Source organism: Barbus barbus, assembly GCF_936440315.1.
Source record: "Barbus barbus genome assembly, chromosome: 46".
Lineage (NCBI taxonomy): Eukaryota > Metazoa > Chordata > Actinopteri > Cypriniformes > Cyprinidae > Barbus > Barbus barbus.
Window position 1 is genome coordinate 18,336,918 of NC_136724.1, and position 21,968 is coordinate 18,358,885.

At 36.1% G+C, this 21,968-nt stretch overlaps 2 protein-coding genes across 4 annotated transcripts in view; one reads left to right on the top strand and one right to left on the bottom strand.

Annotated features, from left to right (window-relative positions):
- Positions 1–21,968, top strand: part of LOC306865270 (retinal-specific phospholipid-transporting ATPase ABCA4-like) — a 35,893-nt gene that overhangs the window by 2,442 nt on the left and 11,483 nt on the right. For both annotated transcript variants that reach the window (XM_079409790.1, XM_079409791.1), the window contains 18 exons: positions 4,822–4,949; positions 7,092–7,289; positions 9,503–9,592; positions 11,308–11,548; positions 11,645–11,784; positions 13,345–13,461; positions 13,574–13,771; positions 14,615–14,820; positions 14,906–15,082; positions 15,274–15,496; positions 16,808–17,029; positions 17,185–17,389; positions 17,469–17,549; positions 17,627–17,842; positions 20,829–21,006; positions 21,090–21,221; positions 21,326–21,465; positions 21,628–21,765. In XM_079409790.1, coding sequence (XP_079265916.1) covers positions 4,822–4,949; positions 7,092–7,289; positions 9,503–9,592; positions 11,308–11,548; positions 11,645–11,784; positions 13,345–13,461; positions 13,574–13,771; positions 14,615–14,820; positions 14,906–15,082; positions 15,274–15,496; positions 16,808–17,029; positions 17,185–17,389; positions 17,469–17,549; positions 17,627–17,842; positions 20,829–21,006; positions 21,090–21,221; positions 21,326–21,465; positions 21,628–21,765 — 3,030 coding nt within the window. The remainder of the gene's footprint in view (positions 1–4,821; positions 4,950–7,091; positions 7,290–9,502; positions 9,593–11,307; positions 11,549–11,644; positions 11,785–13,344; positions 13,462–13,573; positions 13,772–14,614; positions 14,821–14,905; positions 15,083–15,273; positions 15,497–16,807; positions 17,030–17,184; positions 17,390–17,468; positions 17,550–17,626; positions 17,843–20,828; positions 21,007–21,089; positions 21,222–21,325; positions 21,466–21,627; positions 21,766–21,968) is intronic.
- LOC306865271 (uncharacterized protein) lies at positions 639–4,565 on the bottom strand. Of its 2 annotated transcripts, none has more exons than XM_079409792.1 (6): positions 4,422–4,565; positions 3,853–3,950; positions 2,929–3,236; positions 2,559–2,711; positions 2,061–2,151; positions 639–1,926 (listed from the first exon to the last, which is right to left on the bottom strand). In XM_079409792.1, exons 3-5 carry the CDS (start codon positions 3,121–3,123, stop codon positions 2,092–2,094), a joined length of 408 nt encoding a protein of 135 aa, XP_079265918.1. In that variant the 5' UTR covers positions 3,124–3,236; positions 3,853–3,950; positions 4,422–4,565; the 3' UTR covers positions 639–1,926; positions 2,061–2,091. The 2 variants fall into 2 exon arrangements, with proteins under 2 accessions (XP_079265918.1, XP_079265919.1); XM_079409793.1 differs by having other exon boundaries at positions 884–1,926; positions 2,046–2,151.

Sequence of the window (21,968 nt, forward strand, 5' to 3'; positions counted from 1 at the left end):
TACTATTATTTTTAGAGAAAGCACTTCCATTTGTTTACCTCTTTACGGGACACACAAATAGAAGTTGTCTGGGTTTGAATCAGACATTCCTACGCTGACAGCCCTAATGGGCCTGTCCTCACTAGAAAAACAAACGCATGTGGCCATCAGTGGAATGTGATTGATTGTCCTCTGGTGATTGACTGCATAAGTAGGATTGTCTAGAGCATTATGGTGAAAACCTTTGGTTCCTGGCAGAAGAACCTGTCTTAAGCTCAGTCCTACGTGCAGCAGGTTGCGTTCGATGTGCTAATAGCTCTGTGACCCTTGAGAAAAAAGACCCATGACTTTGTTTTCTGTGTCGTGTGAAAGAGTCTCTGGCTCCTCTAGGTTCCTGGCACTGATTCACACCCGAATCTCTCTCCTCTTTCACCCCCTCTTCTCAGTTTCTTTTAAAAATAAGCATAGAAAGAGCGATATCTTGGCCAAATTTCAGCAGGCCATGGATGCCTGGAATACCAGAGCTGTTGTCTATCTGTTCGTCTCATCTGAATGATTGTCATGCTGCTGAAATCCTTCCAGCTGAGCATCTCTTAAGTGTTGAAGTGTAGCATTCTTTCATCTTATTGAAATTCTTCGCTCTGGCATCCTGTTCACACACACTCAAAAAAATGATACATTGGCATTACTTAACTTTTTTATGTCAACAGGTTCCACGTAACTGAGTTAAGTTGCCTTTAAGAAAGAATATTTATTTCAGTGAACTTAAGTTAATTACATAAAGTTAATGTAATTTTGTTTAGTTCAATCAATGTAACATTTGTTATTTTGTATTAATCTGTTTAGTTAATTAAGTTCAATTACTCTAAAATTAATATTGTTATGTTAAAAATGAGATAGGAATAAGGTTTCAGATTCATTGTTTATTAAATAACATTTTTACAATGTTTTACAATTAACACTTTCTATTGTTTTTACAACAATAAAATGTTTTTCAAAATCTACATGCTGTCTTAAAATACTATTATAATACTAATAAAAGTATAAAGTAAAATAAAAGCATGCAGCCTTTAAACGAAAGGATTGACAAAAATGCTTTTTATACTTGGAAAAAATGATCAGCCTTCTTTAATGGTATAAAGTACACCTTCTTGAGAAATCAGCTAAAAACACCTGTTATTCAAAGGATGATTGACATTTGAAAGCAAAATAATATTTTTACAATGTTTTACATTTTTTCAGACAAGAACGTTTACAAAATCTAAATACTGTCTTCACTTTTCAAAAAAAATCTTTACTCATTACAAGATGTAACAAAATTAATATCACCAATAAAAAGTAAAATACAAGAATACTGTCTTTAAATTAAATGATTTTCAAAAATATACTTGGGGAAAAAATAGTCTTCTTTAGTAAACTATACCTTATTGAAACTTGGAAAAAAAAGCAGTAAACAACATTGCAGTTAATTAATTGAAGATTAACATCTGAAATCAAAAGTAAAGATGAAATAAATATTATTAAAGATATCACCTGGTTAGCAGTGAAAAAAAAAGTGCTACAACAGCCAGTGCAACATTATGGACAAAACAGGTCCTGCCTCTTAACCCTCGTTTCAAGTTACAGTGCCTATGAAAGGAGTTTATTTTTTAAGACCTGGACTTTGTTTGACAGCTTGGTGGCATCGAGTTCCATGAAAATCTTTTGAAACATTTCAAAAGTATATCTCAGATCCTGGGGGTAAGCCAAGTTTAATGCATAGATTAGACCAACCATCATGGAACAAGCATTAGCTACATTGTCCAAGTTTTCAAGTACTTGGATGCCTTCGATGATGACACCAACATCCTTGTATGGGTCTGCAACATCTGCCCCTTCATGTTTGATGGCATAGATTCCGAGAGTGGTTTTGCTCATCAAAATTTGGGCTTCATCATGTTCAGTGTCCTAAAAATAACAAAAGACAAGTACAAATATTAAGTACAAAATAAAACAATTACCAATAAAAATAGGAACTGGTTTTAGAGAAAAATATGAAAAGTTTCTTTAAAAAAAAACAAACAAACCTGTAAATAGCTTACCATGTACTCCTTCACTAGGTTTGAAGGATCTTCATTTAGGTAGACCACCGGCTTTCAGGATGCATTCACGCTTTTTTTCAATGGTGATGCTCTAATCAAAATGAAATGAGAATTAGTACTTTTTGCTGTACATCTTAAATTTAAGTAGCACTACACAAATTATCCCACTACTTTATTTTACGAAAGTCAAGTGGTCCCAAATCAGAAGCACTGCATGGGATACACAATTATGTTGAACATCTGAGCTGTTCTAATTGTAGTTGCAAAAATAACTCTATTAATGTATAACAGAGGCAGAAAGTGATGCTTCAAAAGGGAAAAAAATCATGATATTTGGAGCTTCAGGAATGAAAATTCACCTTTAACTTTTAATCCATAATTTTAGTATAAAAAAGATTGAATGATGAGTTAAAAATAACAAAATATTTATATTTGGATAAAATATTAGTTTGGCCTATTATGAATTAGGAGAATTGATGATGAATTTATAGAACATACCTGTTCCAAAACTGACAGGATGTCTGTGATCTTCTGTGCAGCTACTCCTTTCTTTTTGAAATTTTTGAGGAGCTGAGAGGAGAAATGATCAAGCTGACCCATGAATTTGGACACCAAGAGAATTGTTGTAATCCTGCTGAATTCCGCAGATACCTGGTACAATTTTCAAACAAAACAAAAGAGAGAGAGAGAGACAAATCAGGGCGCTGATAAATTTTTGACAGGACATCATCATACACTTCCTTTACCAGCACTCACAGATAATATACATTTACTATAAATGAACAAACCTGAATTACATCTAAAGTACTTCAAATTTTAGAATTATAACAACATCCAAGCAATTAATCAGCTGACATTAAAGACATACCTCTCGCTCAGTAAAGAGTGCTGGCCATCTGTTCTTGAATTCAGCAATGAAAGGGGAGTGTTCTACCACCTCGTGCCTCTGTAGAGCAAATGTTCTGTCCATCAGCCCCTTGATAACCTGCTCGTTGTTTCTTTTAGTCACCTCCGATAGTAGTGTAATCCTTTGATTTTCAAGAGTTTCTTTTGTTTCACCCATTGGGTAATCTGGACAGTAATTTACCTCAGCTTTTCTCGGTTTCTTCACTTGGTTAGGACTTCCAATGGATCCTTTTCGCTTATGGGAATTGATGTTTAGCTCAGAACATGATTCTGTGAGACAAAGGGAGAGAAGCATCACTCAGCAAATAATGCAAGTCCCCACACAACTCATCTACAGCTGAGCCTGGAACATGGTAGTGATTTTCCAGTTTTAACAGCAAGGAAGCAAATTTAAGCTCTACCAACTTTGGCAGGTTCTCTGAAATCTCTTCTGTATCAGTAGAAGAGGAATCGTCTTCTAACAAAGATGTTTCAGTTTCTTCATTTGAAGTAGGGTCATTAGATGTTTCACTAACCTCTTGTGTTTTCACGATTCCTTCTTTAAAATCTGTTACTGAAAACTGATAATGCTTTCGGCTCGTGTGATTTGAATGTACCATACACGTTTGTTTTAAATGAGCAGCCCTTAAACATACAACTAACTGTCTCATGACTGCGCAAGTGATTATTTATATGGAGAAAATAATCATTTACTGAAGGAATGTCAGTAACAGCACAAACATGACAATTTATCACTGTAGTTTGACTAGAATTTTGAGGTAGCTGCTCACTGCCGTGTGATCTGGATAAGTGGGACCGCAGTGCATTCCAGGTTTTAAAAGTGCATGGACAGTTAGAATATGCACATGGATATTTGTGTTTACGGCCATAATGTCCATGTACCAACCTGAAGTGCTTTAAAAGCTTTGATCTGGAGGCCTGAGACGATCCACAATCTCTGCACAGCCACATAAAGGACTCTACAGGCCTTCAAGTTTCAAAACTCTGTAAGGGAGAAAAAGAATGGGAGTCACCAAAGAATAATAACAAAATATGAACAGCTGCAAACTACTAAACTTAAGTTAAAATGTGTTATGCGAGATATTAAATAACAATGTGCCAACACCACCTTTTAAGATTATTAATTATTATTATTAATTATTAAAACTGACATTAGAAGGGCATAACTGCTGTACAAGCACAAAACAATTGATTAAAATGGAGTAACCATTCCTTACTAGCAATTTAATGTAATTTACATTTATTTTGGGTGATGTAATGTATATAAAAGTTCAGCAAGTATAAAATTTCACATAAATGCATAAAACAAAAATGTATCTAACTATAATGTGAAAGAAAACACGAGGCATATGGCAACTTCGTGACAATACTATACACAACACGGTATTACAAGTGAGTAATGATTCAAATGTTGTCATAGTCTCAATATAAATGCATAAAAAGTGAAAATCTCACCTGTCTGTTCACATAGAGGAAAACACGTTGACGTTTTGAAGTGTAATTCTCCGTATTTGATTCTCATAAAATGGCGCCGATCTAAATGAGCTGAAGAGTGATCGTTATGTGCTTCTTCGTTCCTTCTTGTGGTGTTTTCCAACTGCGCATGTGCAGATTTTACTCCACCTACTGACCGATATGCGGTACTGCAGAAGCAACACAACTCTGTTGCATTCATTTTAATTAACTGAGCTGTGTAAATTTGAAGAATTACTTCTTTTAATTCTCTCAACACAACTCGTTTAATTTTAATGCACAAACGAAATTTAATTAATTAAATTAAACATAATTACATTCTTTGGACCAACAAATGCCGTGTTTCATTTTTTTGAGTGCATTTTGTTCATTTCATCTGCAGGTCGAGGTGTGAAAGTGGAGGATATTTTGAAGGATGATGAAACTCTCACTTCATACCTGCTCAGAGATGTTCCTCTCACAGAATCTGTGGTAGATCAGCTGGTCCGTTCACAGATCCGCCCTGAACAGGTGACCTATGCTGGTTTATAATAATTAGAACCAGAAAAATCTAATTTTCCCTATTAAGTCCACTTACAATCCTGTCAATAAAAGCACAAAATATTTGTAATTGATTTTCCAAAAATTAGTTCTTGATGAGTTTTTTTCCCACCTAGTTAAAATGTGAGAAGATTTTATTTATCAGTATTAGTTAATATATTGGATATTTAATTGTGCAAAATAAAATATTTTCTTTTTTTGTGTGATTTTAATTCAATATAAACATATTTTTAATCTAATAATTTAATAAAACTGTTAAATGATCTTTAGAAAAATAAATATTGATTGTTTTAGTGTTTTTTAATGTTTTAATGTAATTCAATAAGTTTTAATTTTGATTAATGTTTTTTAAAATTTGAATTTAATTGAAATAAAATTTGTAATTAAATTAAATTTACATTTATTTATACCAAATAGTAGTAATTTATTAAGGCAAAAACAAATACAATTTTATTATATATTACATGAAAATAATAATTATCTTTTATTATCTGCATTTCCAAAAATTGTAATATCGGTGCGTCCTTAATTAGCACTATTTACAGTAAGTCTCTGAGATCTCAGAGAGGTTGCTGACCCGAAGCAGCCTTTTTAGTGATTGTCTAATTAAGTTGTGAATGATAAGTAGATTGACTTCGTCGCCGAGACAAAAATTCATCTGCTTTCTATGCATGTAAATAGACTTTGTTGGTGGACATGAATGTCTCTGTTTGAGACTGAGAGAATCTTGGCCGGTTCTCAAGTGCCCGTTTGTTCAGTATCAGACTGCATGTTTGGGTTTCTCAGCTCTCGTACAGACCCTTTGTGATGTATATATTTGTCATCCCAGGCCCCTGCGAGTAATCAGACCCCCAACCTAAGACTCTGGTCGAACCTGGCCCCCATGTTACCCAGCCAGAGATTCTTGGTGGGTTTATTTTTCAGTGCGAACAAAGCATGGATGGTGGTTTGCACGAGACCGCGTCTCCTTTGATCTTGAGGGGAGCGTTGAGGAGGTGGTCCAGAGGAAGTGATAGTATGAACACAAGAACATCAGGGTCCGAGTCACTTTCATATGGAAATGTAAGGGAGAGGAATGCAAGGCATTTTGAAGGCTTTCTCAGAGGTGCTGCCAGTCAGCCAGCAGGGGCGTACAGAGGAAGATGGAATGTTCTGGTTGGATAAGTCCTTAGCTACTAATGAAACAGAGAAAGAGAGAGGAACACAGGGAGAAAGAAAGCTGGATGCATGAAGCTGGAGGTTTTCCAGTTGGGTTTTTGCACACTGATTTGGAGTCATGGCTTGCTGTTGTTTCATCAATAGAAAGTGAATAGAAAGCATTTATTTGAAATAGAAATACACACATACAGATGGTGGATAATTTAATAGCATATGCATTACGTAAATATGCATGTCGTACTGTATACGCTGCAGATATTATATTGTCTAATGGTAGCAGGCAGCAACACCTCAAAAGTGTTTTTTTGTGATTTACGCCGATGGCTTAAGGTGTTCCAGGATGTCTTGGGATGTTAATAATTTCCTCCAATTTTGTTGGCATCCTCTTTTGTGCCCCTTCCTTGAGTTGAAATGCTATTCCACAGGGAACCTGATGGTATTCTTTTAAATATGTTTGATGAAGGTTGAACAGGTTTTCGTCTGGCTGACTAACTGCATTTGTGTGTTGTTTTGGTTTTAAAGCTGTGTGCGTATTTTACGCTATGTGAGGAAAATTAGCACATTTTCAAACCTGCTGGTAAAACATATTAGCATTGCTAATGCTAATATATCTTTCTAGGGCCACCATAAAATTAGCCTTGATGCTAATAGCATCGGTGTCTCTTTTGGCTGCTAGTTTCTTCAGTCATGAGATTAAGTCAGTGTAACTGTTGCTAAAAACAACACTACTAAAGGATTATAGCAATTTATTGGTATTTTAGGTTTGGTATTTATTTTATAACAACTCTAGACTGATGTGTGATTTTTTTATGAATCACTCTATACTGTCTATTTTTTTTGTATTCCAGAAACGTTTGTGTTTAAGTCCGGCTCAGACTGACACAACAGCATTAACTCCCCTCACCTCTTAATCGTTTTATTCTGTTTTTCACTGTCTGTCACTCTCACTCTCAGTTTGCATATGGAGTTCCTGATCTCCACCTGAAGGACATCGCCTGCAGTCAGACTCTTCTTGAGCGTTTCCTTATTTTTCCGAGCCGTTGGGGCCTGTATGCCGTCCGCAATGCCATGTGTGTTCTCACCCCGCAGCGTCTTCAGATCATTGAGGACAAATTCTACGCCAATCTTGACTTCTTCAAACTTTTCCGCTTGGTTAGTCCACTCATACACTCAGTAAAACCACTAATAATATCTGTAAATGTTGGAAATGGGTTTGGGTGTAGAGGAAGTGCTGACAGCTATGCCAAATATGAGGGAAGTCACACGAGCTCTTGTTTTGGGTGGAAGCAACAAAGAATTATGGATCAGAATTTAGCATACACTAAAAATAATGACTATTTACTCATGTCGTTTTAAACCTGTAGGACTTTCTTTCTTCTGTGGAACACAAAAGAAGATACAGTATTTTGAAGAATGTTGTAAACCAAACAGTTTGGGTTCCCTTTGACTTCTTTTGAATGGACAAAAATACAATGTGAACCAGAACTGTTTGGCAATCAACATTCTTTAAAATATCTTAATGTGTGTTCAACAGAAGAAAGAAAGTCATTAAAAAACATGCTAAGTATGTCAGTGGACTTTGCAAAATGCAAGGTCTAGAGACATATTTTTAAAAGATGAATTTTAATTTGAGCAGCATGTTTTAAAAACAGGTTTTTTGCAACGTGCAAGATGTTGCAAAAGACACGAGTTGCAAATATGTTCGTCTATAGTGCATGCTTGTATAGAAAGACTGTGAACTAGCAGTACAGTGCAATGCAAAAACAGGTTCCGTAAGCCTGCATTAATTTCCATGCAGGTCTTGTCTGGTTTTTTGATGGTCTAGCATGTTGATCACCTGTAAAACAAGTTGATTGACCAAGGACATTCTGGCCTTGGTGATGGGGTTACTTTATGCTTAATTTATAATACAAATATTTTTTAAATCTTATAGTTGGGCTTATACACTGTACATATTATAGGAATTTACATTTGTAACTGAAACTTCCTGTTTGATGAAAGCTCCTGAATTTTTGTAGTTAGTAACAAAATCCCACACACCCTTCCTGGTTGTTCTTGGTAGTTTATGGTTTCAGAATGAGTGTGGGGAGAGGACAGAGGGGCGTTAGCCTGAGTCACCCGATCAGTGTTAGAGGAGTGAACTGACTTGGCCTATTTCAGTAATGAGATTACACTCAACACATTTCTGCTGGACTAAACCCTGTGAGAGCTTTAAAGAATAATACAGAGAGTCTGTATTCTTCCCCCTCAGAACAGATGTTCACATGAACACATTAATGTGGATTCATTTGGTTGACTCTTTTATCCAAAGCCACTATGTTGTTAGCAGCACAATGGCTGCAAACACTGGTGGGTGGAACAATATAAAACATGTTAGAGGTCAGTTCTTTAGTATTATAGAAAAAGTCTGATAGGAAGGATGTCTCATATTTGGGTTGCTTCTGTGACACCCACACACCATTTCCTGAACCTGGTCCATCCTGATCCATTGTAAAGTAGCCGTGCAGCCCCTGGAAGAAATATTATTTCTGGAAGTGTTACATCTCGGAAGACAGGATGTGAGCAACATGCATTTCCCAAACCCTGCTTTGTAAACTTCAACTAAACTGATTTGGACACAGTTTAAAATATTAATATGTGGCATTTATTTAATACATATATATTTGAGACATAAATGTAACCCAAACACTATTTTTGTTGAGAATTCTCTTGTTTTATTATTATTATTTTATTATTGTATTTATTTTTCAGTTACTATTTATTTATTATTGCTTGTATTCACTTGCTTACAAAAATCTGACTGAAGTGAATTTTGTTACTTAACCCTGTAAAGTCCAACATATTAAATAATAGTATAAAAATATTCCATCAACTATTATATTTATTTTATGGAAAAATTTATTGAAATTTACACAATTAAAAAAAAGATTGCAAATGACTGCTACACTGTATGTAAATAAATATTCCTTAACAGCCTGATGTATCATATTTGATATTTACATTTTAACATATTTTTTTCTAAAACAACAACAATGCATACATAATCAAGTAAACCAAAGTTGCTCAGTCCAGTAAGTGTTCATCTTAAAATGTTAAGTTTCCTTTATAATAATCAATCAAAAAAGAGGGATTTTTTTTAATGATACTAAAAAGCCTTTCATTTGCTAAAAAAAATATTAGTCATTGACTGACAAAACATTGGAAACAATGATAATTTGTCTTTCCGAAACATCCTAAAAAATTGCTTGCAATCTTATTAGGACTGTATATCTATCTGTATATAATGTACTGTATATCTATCCTTCTATGCCATCAACCTTGACTAATATAGATGGTCTGATTTCCTTCTCTCTTCTCTTTCCCAGCTTCCTCTAGTTCTTGATAACTACTCCAATGGACTCGACCTGCACTTCTGGGCCCGACTTCTGCCTGCCGTGTCTGAGAAGCTAAAGGCGGTACGTATGAGGCCCTCTAAAAATTTAGCTGTATTTTTAGCTATCAGGAAATCACGATTTCCTCTGCCTGGCTTTTTACGCAAGCATACGGATATGGATATCATTCCTGTGTCTGCGGATACCTAATTCCAGCTGCTTCTCAGTCAGAATGTCACTGTAAATAAAGCTGAGGTTCATATGTGGTTAGTTCACCGGTGAGGGCATTTTGAACCCCGCTGAAACAGAGAGGAAACGCCTCACAGGCAGTACAGTAGACGTCAATGTGATAGTTAAATAGTGTCAGTATGCCTGCAGCTCTACAGTGAGGGATTTCCTGTCGGTGTGGCTGATCTTTTGTCTGAGATGGACCTTGACGCCAGTTACTCATTTTCCGAATTCCTTTTCCATCATGTTCTCCATGCCGTGGGCCAGATGTGCTGAGACCAACCAGATGAAAAACTCTAGGAACTTACAGTCTCCTGTTTCCGAAAATATTCCTTTTTATGAACTTGTGCGGAAACAAATATGCATTTTGCAGAACTTGCAGAGCTAGCTTTTGTTTGAAGGAGTTTGAATGAATCAATAGATCTGGCATTCTCTAGATGCTGTTTTCTCTCTCTCTTCACCTGCTGTAGTATCATGGACCCCAGAGGCTCAGATTATCTGTCCTGTATCTGTAGGCTTTGGTGTGTTTTAGTTAAGAGGATAATGGACTTTCCCACCCAGAGGGATTTTAAGTTGGTGCCAAAAGGTTTGGTTTACTTTTTGACTCCATGACAGATTTGAAATTCATACTTCTTACAAGGGGCATTTCTAGCTTGGATATAAATGGATATAAATCATCTTTACCTGCGGTATAGCGACGTTCACATGCTGACTGTGCAATAAAGAGCTGTTTTGTCATTGACAAATGATAGAAGATATTTGTAAATTTTGTTTTCTGGATTGTATAGGTAAATATCCACCTCATCCAGGGCTCTTTTTGTTTTCTGCTCTATCCAGTGTCTGCAACTTTACTTTTCGGAACAGGTTTTTTTTTTTTTTTATGATTTTAACCAGTCCTGTATGGACCATCAAGTGTAACCTGACTCATTTTGTAGACTGAAGGAATTAACATGGTACAAAATGCATTATTTCATGTAAAAATGCAGTTATTTTTTGTTCATTTCATACAGAAAGATTTGCACAAAATTCTCAATCAAAAATGATTTTGTGCACAAAATTCCCTTGATTTCGCATACACAAGGGTAAATGTACTTTCCATTTCATGGATGAAAAGTACATTTAAAAAACAGGAACCCTTTTGAAGACAATGTACACTATGTACAATATGCATGTCACGTTATGTCAAAGACATGCATATTTAAAACATTTTAGAGACAAAACTGCTTTTTGGGGACCACAAAATGTCTTTTGTAAATGAATGCATAGTCCCAAGGTCATTTTTAGTGAATGTATTAACTATGGATATGTTCTCCATGTTCCAAGTTTGACAACCATTAAATTATTATAATTTTGAATAGTGTATCTAATTTTATGCCAAACATTTTTGTGTAATTTGACCTTGTGCTTCAAAACAGGAATAAAACATTGTTAAGCAATGCAATAACTTTCATGCATTAAATGTGACTAAAGCATCTCAATAATATTTGGGGACACAATATTCTGAAAACCTATACCGAAATCATGTTTTTTTTCGAAAATTAAAGACATTAAAACTTTTTTTCTCTCAACAGCTGTTTGAAAGACCTAGCTCTCAAGACCTGTTGCAAGTGGTTTCTCCACTGCTTCAGTCCCATGATTCCCCATCTTTCAGCCAACTCATGGCTGCCACCTCCAGCTTATTCTGTGGCTACACGGAAGGGGCCTTTTCCAGGGTCACCTCCTTCAACTGGTACGAGGATAACAACTACAAAGCCTTTTTGGGCATCAACAGCACACGGGGAGAGGGGAAGTACAACTACGATCACACGGCCAGTGAGTACCGTACTGTATGTAGACTTCAGACTGATGAAGAGGAAAAGCGGGGAAGAGAATGTTCTTGTGTTTCTCATAACTCCATATCTCTTTCAGCTCCGTTCTGTAATGATCTCATGAAGGATTTGGAGTCCAATCCCGTCACAAGGATTGTGTGGAGTTCAGTCAAGCCTTTCCTGATGGGCAAAATCCTGTACGCTCCAGATTCCCCTGCTGTCAGACAGATCATTAAAAACGTAAGAGAAAAAGCTCTTCTTTGACTACACGCACACCTGGAACAACAACAGATGAGTGTATTAATGCAACGGCTAATCTAGCTCTGGCCTGTCAGATAAATCAGTACATTGCTGCAGACATGTCAGCGGGTTAGCCAGAGGGTAAATGACGCAGGTCTAATGGGTTCCAAGAGGCTACATGTGTTTTAGGAGCGCTTCAAGCATACAACCCAGCTGACTGGCTTTTACTCCCTTAAATTCTTATGTAAGCAGGACTGCAGGTTTTTCAACTGGGTGCTTTGTAAATGAGTTAGCATCCCTGTGGCTCAAAATTAGAGAATAGTTTTAGCAACACCAAGGTACTAGCAGCTGAGCAACTATACCTTAAATGCCATGTTAATCGCTTTGGATAAGTAGTTGCTTTTATGTATTTGGCATCTGAAAGTCTAATGTACATACATAAACGGTCCGTTTTTTCATGATTTTGAAATTTTCATATGCTCACCAAGGCTGCATTTATTTGATCAAAAATACAGTAAAATATTGTTATTTTGAGAGATATTACTTAAAAGATTTAAAAGATCTGATTCCTGTGATGGCAAAGATGAATTTTCAATCTTCAATGTCACATAATCTTTCAGAAATCATTCTAATATTGTGATTTGGTGCTCAATTATTATCAATAATTACTGGTGTTCAATTATAATAATGCGTCTTATTATTATTATGTTGTAAATGTTTTTTGCTGCTTAATATTTTTGTAGAAACTGTGATACAGGATTCTTTGATGAATATAAAACAGAAAAGCATTTTAAAACAGATTTTTTTGTAATATAAACAAATAAAAATAAAATAAATATAAATATAATTGCTGTATAATTGTCACTTTTGACCAGTTTAATGTGTTCTTGTTGAATTAAAGTGTATATATATTTATTTTTAATTTTTTCATGTTCTTATCCATGGCAACTTACAGTATTGTAATTTTACTTACAGGTTTAGTCAGACTTGAGCCATTCTAGAAGCTTTATGATCAAGGCCACAATGGTGTTATGAATCAAATGTAAAGGGGTTTGAACCTACAACTTTTCATGTACAGTACTAGCTCAGATATTTTAACCACTAAGCCATACTGTCTGACTAATGTGATCTGCAGCTCTGTGTGAATCTTTCCCTTGTGCATCTTACAATTAAAAAAGTGGAAGCAAAAAAAAGTGAAAGAGCAATAGAGAGTGAGAAGGAGGGTAAGGCCTTTGCCCCTGGGAGGGAGCTCCGGTGTGGACATGCTTGCCCTGGGCAATGGGCCATGGCTGTGGTCCCATCAGATCAGCTTTAGAGGGCTTCAGTTTCTCTGTTTATGCAGAAGGGCTTTCAGTGGGACTGTGTAAAATGCTCCTGGTGGGAATTCAGTCATTCTGTGGTCAAACTCAAAGCAGTTGCCACCACCTGAGTATTGTTCTGTCTTTATTGTTACTGTGCCATTGAATGCTTAACAAACAGATTATTTCATTTGTTCTCACCTGCTTTTATTTGAATGCATCTTAACTTTGTAAGTTTGTGTATTTGTGTGTGTTTATCCAGGCAAACACCACCTTTGAGGAGTTAGAAAGACTTAGGAACATGGGCCGGGCTTGGGAGGAAGTGGGCCCACAGGTGTGGAGCTTCTTTCAAGATGGTGTACAGATGAACATGCTTCGGGTAAACACTGTCTCTTTCTTTGAAAAGACAGCACCAATACATACGATTTTTTTCATTTTTAGCGCAATATTTAATGTAAGGTTTCATTCAGTTATTGTACTTTATATTTCAGGACTCCATCAGAAATCCTACAGTGATGGATTATATCAACAAAGGCCTCAAAGACACTCCATTCACTGGCCAACACATCCTCAACTTCCTGTACAATGGCCCTGAAGAGGATCAAGACCAGGACATGCCTGATTTTGACTGGCGGAACATCTTTAACATGACTGACCAAGTTATTCGCCTTATAAACCGATATGGAGAGGTATCACTCATGCATAAAAAAGCATACATCTGCTTGAATTAGTTTGCAGTATACAGTATATAGTACATATCTGCAGTCAGATATTTTTTTAGAAAAATTTTCCAAATTCACTTGTCATTTAGTCCTTCAAAAGAGACACAGATCTGCTCAGAAGCTGTAGGGTGAAAAGCAAGCGGTCACTCTCAGCCGGCTCTGCCTCTCTGATGTCAAGTAGAACAAAGAAAAGCGTTTGATTTCACACTGACAGTTTGCCAGTGTGGCAGAGCTCTTTAATGGTAGAGTTCATTGCTGAATTCCTTCAATACAAATCAGGGTGAGCTTAAGGCAGCCTGTGCCAGCGAGAGCAGGACCTCTGCTATCTAAACTGTGTGTCTTTTAGTCTTTGTCTTTATCTCAGCTAGCAGCTCTTGAGGAGTGACAGACAAACCCAACGAATGAGTCCAATTCGATACAGCTGTCAGTCTACTCAGCCTACACAAAGAGAAAGCACAGGCTGGTTTATGGCATTGCATACCGGCCACATGGAGAACAATGTCTCCGAGATCTCAAATAGACTCCCACCATCTTTTGCCAAGCTCAAAACAAATTAACAGCAAACAATTCAATTAAGTCATTTTGGATAGTAGTATTGTGCTGAATTCTGATGCAGATCTAAAACAGTGGAACGGCTTGATCTGTTTGATTCAGTTTGACTGTCCAGCACTGAACTGTCAAGTAAACGTGATCTTATTAGTCATTTTCCATTAGGTTCATCCAGGAATATTGAATTCATGGAGTTAATGGGTTGATTTTGTATGTAATCAGTTATAAATACAATCACTTATATGTCCCCTGTATTTACAGTGTCTAGTCCTGGACAAATTCTCTGCCATTTCTGATGAGGACCAGTTGACCCATCGAGCACTGGACCTTCTTGGAGAGAGCAAGTTTTGGGCAGGGCTGGTATTTGTCGACATGTACTCCTGGACCACCAAGGTTCCCCATCATGTTAAATTCAAGATCCGCATGGACATTGATGTCGTGGAGCGAACTAACAAGATCAAAGACAGGTCTGTCTGTAACCAGTGCTGAGCCATTCCTCAGATCTTGATTTTCCTTGCATTTATTTCACTGCATATCCTCTTCTATGATCAGATACTGGGATCCAGGGCCTAGGGCTGATCCCATGGATGACCTGCGGTATATATGGGGAGGATTTGCCTACCTGCAGGACATGATAGAACATGGAATAATAAAGACCCACACAGGGAAGGAATGGCCTTTAGGAGTCTACCTGCAGCAGATGCCCTATCCCTGCTATGTGGATGATCTGTGAGTATCACACTCAGTATTCTTAACATTTATAGATAGGGATGCATGATATATCTGGACCATATTGGTATCTGACAGAATTTGAATATTGTTGCATCCATGTTTTATGCACATGAATTCTATATATTTTTTCAATGTTCAATCATATCAATGATCTGTCTTCTTCTTCTCATTGACGACACATGCTACAGCTTCATGCTCACTCTGAATCGCTGCTTTCCGATCTTCATGGTGTTGGCCTGGGTCTATTCTGTCTCTATGACAGTGAAGAGCATCGTGCTGGAGAAGGAGATGAGGTTGAAAGAGACTCTGAAGGCCATGGGAGTTACCAACCGCGTGCTCTGGTGCACATGGTTCATCGACACCTTCTTCATGATGGCCTCCAGCACAGCCCTGCTTACTCTTATTATCATGGTAAGAGATGGTGTCCAAACTTCCCAAAAACCAGCAAGCAAGACCAACTAATACCAGTAAAACAGTGTTTTTGTTTTTTTTCCTTTTTCAGTAGAAAAGTGGTTAAATAACAAAAGGTTGTTGGTTCCAGTTCTGAAGGGTGATCCTTGAACTTTCATTCTCCCTGTAAAATATTATTTTGAGTTGCTTTCAACTACAGTGTGAGGAAAAATTGTCCAATTACAATTTTCTAATTTCAGATTACTATACTGACCTCTTGTGACGACCATCATAAATGACATCTGCTGAAAAAAAAAACAATAGAACCCTGCCCAAAACACAATAGAAAATGTAATGGATTTAATGTTTATAATGGGAATTGTATTGGTTTTAATGGAAACTATAATGGTGTCTACTGGTATGTGATGGATTCTATTGGTGGGATGTTAAATCCTATTGGAAAAATGCCCAAAACACACTACAAAACATACTACAAAAAGGAATTTTGTAATGGTTTTACTGGAAAAAGCTAATGGTTTATAATGGTATTTTAATGGAAACCATTGGAATTTCTGTGATGTTTCTAATGGGCTTCTATTGTTTTTTTTTTTTGTGACGATGTACTAGTTTAGACTTTTCTATTTCAAATAAATACTGTTCTTTTTAACCATTCATCAAAGAAGCTTGAAAAAATTACCACGGTTTCCACAAAAATATTAGGCAACTCAGCTGTTTTTCTCATTTATAATAACACGTTTCTTGAGCAGCAAATCAGTATATTAGAATGACATATGAAGGATAATGTGACACTTAAGACTGGAAAATTCAGATTTGCCATGCAAGAAAAAACTAGAGAAGTTAATCAGGACAAACTTGACAAAGCTTTATCTGAAAGTTTAAAGTTTTATGATTGCTGGAGGAAAGAAAAAGAAGAAAAAAAAACAAAACAGCCAGTGACATTTCTAGCATTGTTTTAATATGTGGCTAACACGCTTTAGTTAGCATGTTAGCCACATACTTAAAACTTTAACATGTTTTAAACATGTCTTGAGATAATGTTAGCATATTTTTGCATGTTTCAGCTCATTAATAACAACTTTTAGCACATTGCTAGTTTTAACACAATGCTAACATGTTTGTTTTTAGCATGTTTTATTACGTTTCTTGAAAGCTTAAGCTTAACAGGACAAGTTCATGTTTGAAATTAAGTTTCAAAATCAGCAGAAGCGTAATCTCAAATAGTTGATCGGTATGCGGCTTTGTCAATAAGCCAACATTTACATTTTAAAATACTTGTAAAGAATATAAAATAACATCTTTGTTTTCTCACAGGGAGGAAAAGTGCTGAACTACAGCAATCCCATCATCCTCTTCCTATTCCTGCTCACTTTCACCACAGCAACCATCATGCAGTGCTTCCTCATGAGTGTGTTTTTCAACAAGGCTAACCTGGCAGCAGCCTGCAGCGGAATCATTTACTTCACCCTGTACCTGCCGCACATAGTCTGCTTCGCCTGGCAGGACCACATAACCAAAGATATGAAAATCATGGCGGTATGTCACATGATAACACTTCCCTGTACAATCTGAACAAATGATATACAAAACTTCTTATAAAGGTTATACATTTGATAATGCAATACACTTTCATTAAGAAAACTCAACTTATATGTGATTTTCTGCATCTAAAATTGTTTATTGTGCATCAGAGTTTGATGTCCCAGGTGGCTTTTGGCTTTGGGACGGAGTACCTGTCCCGTTATGAGGAGCAGGGTCTCGGTCTGCAGTGGGATAACATCCACACCAGTCTTTTGGAAGGGGACGAGTTCTCCTTTCTCATCTCAATTATTATGATGGTATTGGATACAGTCCTTTATGGCGTTCTTGCATGGTACCTCGATAATGTCTTCCCAGGTAAACTACGGTATATTCAAGTTTATTTGATGATACAAATAAAGTGGATCGTAATGACATAACTTGTGTTTATCAACAGGCCAGTATGGTATTGGTCGGCCTTTTTACTTTCCAATCCAGCCTTCTTATTGGTTAAACCGACCTGAGCCTCTAAAACAAGGTGAGTGACTTTTTGGCTTATTATAAGTGACGGTATCTGTTTTTTTTTATCAACTCTGATCAACTTTCTTTACACAGTTCCTGGAAAGCCAGCAGTGGAGAAACCTGCTTTTGATAATCTGGTGAACCACACTGATGACCAGGCCAAGAACCACACAGCACCCGAAAAACCTCCGGAGCCGCCACGGTCCTGCAAACATGGAGACATACGGGAGAAACTAGAGAAAGAGAAAGAACTAAAGAGGGTCGATGAAGAGGAGACGACCCAGAAGAGCATGAGCACAGACTCCTCAGGTGTGTTGTAAATGCTAATGAGAAAAACACAATTTAAACCAGCCTACGGTGGGTTGCTGGTCTTATTTGTATCTTGAAGTCTAGGTCAGCTAATCCATAAAAACTGACCAGCTGAACACCAGCTGGTTCTGCTGGTTATTGTTGTTGTAGATTATTGCTGCTGTTGCAAAGAACTGGCTACTGCCAAAACATATGGTGATACGGTGCTGTGAATATTCAAGACATACTGCTGCGGCACAAATAGCATATATATTTACCCGTAGCAGATCTATACAGGTGGAACTGGGGAAGGTGGAGGCTTTCAGAGAAACTCTGAAAGTGTGCTGCGAACTGCTCTAGTGAATGCTAACCAGCTATTTAAATGTAGTTAATTGGCTGCATATGTAACATGAACCAATCAGCTTGTGCCAAGTAGTTTAACTTTGCGAATATCAACAATTTGCGATATTGACCTATCAGCCTGAGTTTCATCCATCTAGAGCATTTTAGTCAGTCTGAGAGACCATTTTAAATGAGCAAACCAGCTGGTTTTTGCAGTTTGTTTCAGCGTGGAACTGCTAAATCAACTCAGGTTTACCACCTTTATTTTACAATGTATAGTGCTTTATAAAATGCAAATTGTTTCAAAGCAGCTTCACAGTAATAAACAAATAAGAAAACAATAGAATCAGTGATGCAAACTTCATCAAATATAAAGCACATTCAAATTCTGCTGTTAAGCAGCTTATTCAGTTCAAGTCAGTTCAGTGTTAATTCAAATTGGTTCAATAACTAGCAAAATTTATCATTTATGTAACAAATTTAATTCAGATATTAAGCAGCTCTACAGAAGACAATAGCATTATTATTCATCTTAGTTTTATTCAAGTTTTGTTCTCATCTGATAGTGTCAGTGCCAAATCAATAACATTACTAACCAAGCCAAAGGCGACAGTAGCAAGAAACCAAATCTCCATCAGGTGACAGAAATGAAGAAAAAAACACCTTTGGAGAAATCAGGCTTAATTACTTTACTTGTAGATTCAGATAAATTGTGGGTGAAGAAGGTGAATATTTCTTTTAAAATAGCAGCGATACACTGGGCTTTATTATCTATCAGGGGAAACCTTTCATTCTACAGCATTTTATAATGGAACCTATTACAACAAACAGGAAGGTGGTGCTTCTCTTCTTACTCCTGGAAAACATCCCATCAGATGTATTCAGAGAGCTAACCAGGCTTATCTGCTTGACTAGAGCGCAGGCATCCAGCAGGTTTCTTGGCTTTGAACTGATGGAGCCCCATGGGAGTAATTACTGCGGTCTTAGTTTCACTGGCGTTATCCATCAGCTCTTGCCAGTGCTCTGTCTTAAGTTCAAGCGCACTGTATAGGGTGGCGCCAGGCATGTGTGCTCGAGCACACATGTACACTAGTATAATCACACATGATGCACAAACACACCTCTGTCTGTGCCCTTTGTGGGAAGCCGGTGGCCTTGTGTCTGTTTGCATGGCTGGCAGGTTGGAATGCTGGTTTCTGTTTGTCTTATTGCCGGTTAATGGATATTAGAGATGTTATAGATGTTTATTCCATCACTGTGACAATGACATTCCTTTCGCCTCATGAATCAAGGCGTAAATACACCATTTCCTAACAAAAATTTACCATGGTAGCCAAGGTTTCAAACAAAATAATCATTACTTAAATTATTTTTATTTTATATAAATAATATTTAATATATATTTGTATTTGATATATTTAATATATTTGTATTTTTCTTCTCTCTATATATTTTTTATGTTATAAATTTAATATATTTTATTTCTAGTATATTCATTTTAATTTATACAGTTATATTTATACAATATTTCTATATCTACTTCTCACTCTATACATGTATTTAATATATAGACATAAATGTTTTTATTTAATATATTATTTATTTTTATTTCATGTACTTAAATTCTCTCTCTAATATATTTATATATATATATATATATATATATATATATATATATATACAAGTAAATTGTATTTTCTATATTTATTTTTTGTTGTTATACATGCAGAGTTCATTTTTATTTTATTCTATATATTTAAATATATTATTTATTTTATACAGTATACACACACTGTAAAAAGTGATGCTGATTTAACTTAAAAAATTTAGGTGTCAAACCTGTTGCAAGTAAATAATAATTGAAAAAAAAGTTAAGTGACAATTGGCAATTCCCTTAACTTATACTTTTTTATTATTAATTACTTAATTTTAAGTAATTAATAATACAACGGGTTTCCTAAATTTTTTTAAAGTTAAGTCAACTTATCACTTTATACAGTGTATAAGCAACCTATTTATGAAGTATTGTGTGTCAAGCAGCACGCAGACTCAACCAGAGTAAAACAAGCAAAGTTTCTCAAAAGTAAAATATTTCATTGTGTTTGGGGCAAATATCTGCACTCCTTGAATGCCGAATTTGGGGGTTGTAGCTAACCGCTGTAATCACTGTAAAAAAATTTAAAAAAGGTACATTTTAAAATAATTTGTTACCCCGCTAACTTAAATTTTTTTGTTTAGTCAACTAAAATATCCCAGTTGTCCCTTAAATTAACATCGAGTATCTTAAAATTTCAAGCTGACTAAACTAAAAATTTTAAGTCACCGGGGTAACAAATTATTTTAAGTTGAAACAACTTTTTGAAACATTTTTTTTTTACAGTGCACAGTATTTTAATATTATATATATATATATATATATATATATATATATATATATATATATATATATATATATATATATATATATATATATAGTTTATATATATATATATATATATATATATATATTGTTTTTTTATATTAATTAATAAAACTTTTTTAAAGTAATATTTGTAATATCTACACGTGTCAATAAACCACCTGACATTACTGAATGTCATAGGGATCTCAGGTGTTTCTCAACATTCTGTATAATAACTTTCCCATTTCTGATTCTTGTCTCCAGGGAGGCTCTTTTTCGAGCCTGAGCCATCAGGTTTGGTGGTTGGAGTTTGTGTGGAGAACCTATATAAGATGTTCAGCGGCAGCTCTAGACCTGCTGTGGATGGTCTGAGTATCACCTTCTACGAGGGTCAGATCACTGCTTTCCTTGGCCACAATGGTGCAGGAAAAACCACTACCATGTATGTATCCAAAACCCAGTGAAATGGATCTTTGTTTGTCTATGGGAATGTTATACATAGAAGTTTTATCCTCTCTCCCACAGGTCTATTCTCACTGGCATGTTCCCCCCCACCTCTGGCACAGCGTATATTTATGGGAAAGACATCCGAACTGATATGGATGCCATTCGTAAATCTCTGGGAATGTGCCCCCAACATAACATCATCTTTCACCAGTTTGTAAACTCCTCATGTGGTTCACTTTGAAGGATGTTGATTCACCTGCTAAAATAATATCTGTCAGAGTACTGATTTGTTTTGATCTCCCTTTCTTCTGCAGTATAACGGTAGCAGAGCACATCTTGTTTTACTCTCTGCTGAAGGGTCGGCCATTACCTGAGGCCCAGCTAGAGGTGGAAAATATGCTGGAAGATCTTGGTCTCCCTCACAAGAGGAACGAGGAGGCACAAAACCTGTCAGGTTAGATCATAAATACCTCTTTAATAATCCTTTTCTGTGCAGGCTGAACTCAATTCTGTTTGTTCTGCCAAACCTTTCAGTAAAAAGACGGAATTGAAAAATTGAATTGAAAAAAACAGAGATTTGTGAGAAAAGACAAGAGGATGTTGTCTTCCTATGTAGGTGGTATGCAGAGGAAGCTTTCCGTTGCCATGGCTTTTGTTGGAGGTGCTAAAGTGGTGTTTCTGGATGAACCCACATCAGGAGTGGATCCATATTCTAGACGCTCCATCTGGGACCTTCTGCTGAAATACCGCGCTGGTACACATTCCTGGGAAATGTCTATCAAAGAGGATAATTCATATTCCTCCACTACCAAATCATACATCCATCAATATTAGTACTTTTCATATATATATAATTTTGATATATTAATATACATCCATATATCTGTCTAAAAAGTTACATTTTATTACTTCATGTAATATTTTATTTTATTTTTAATATATATTTTATTTTATATA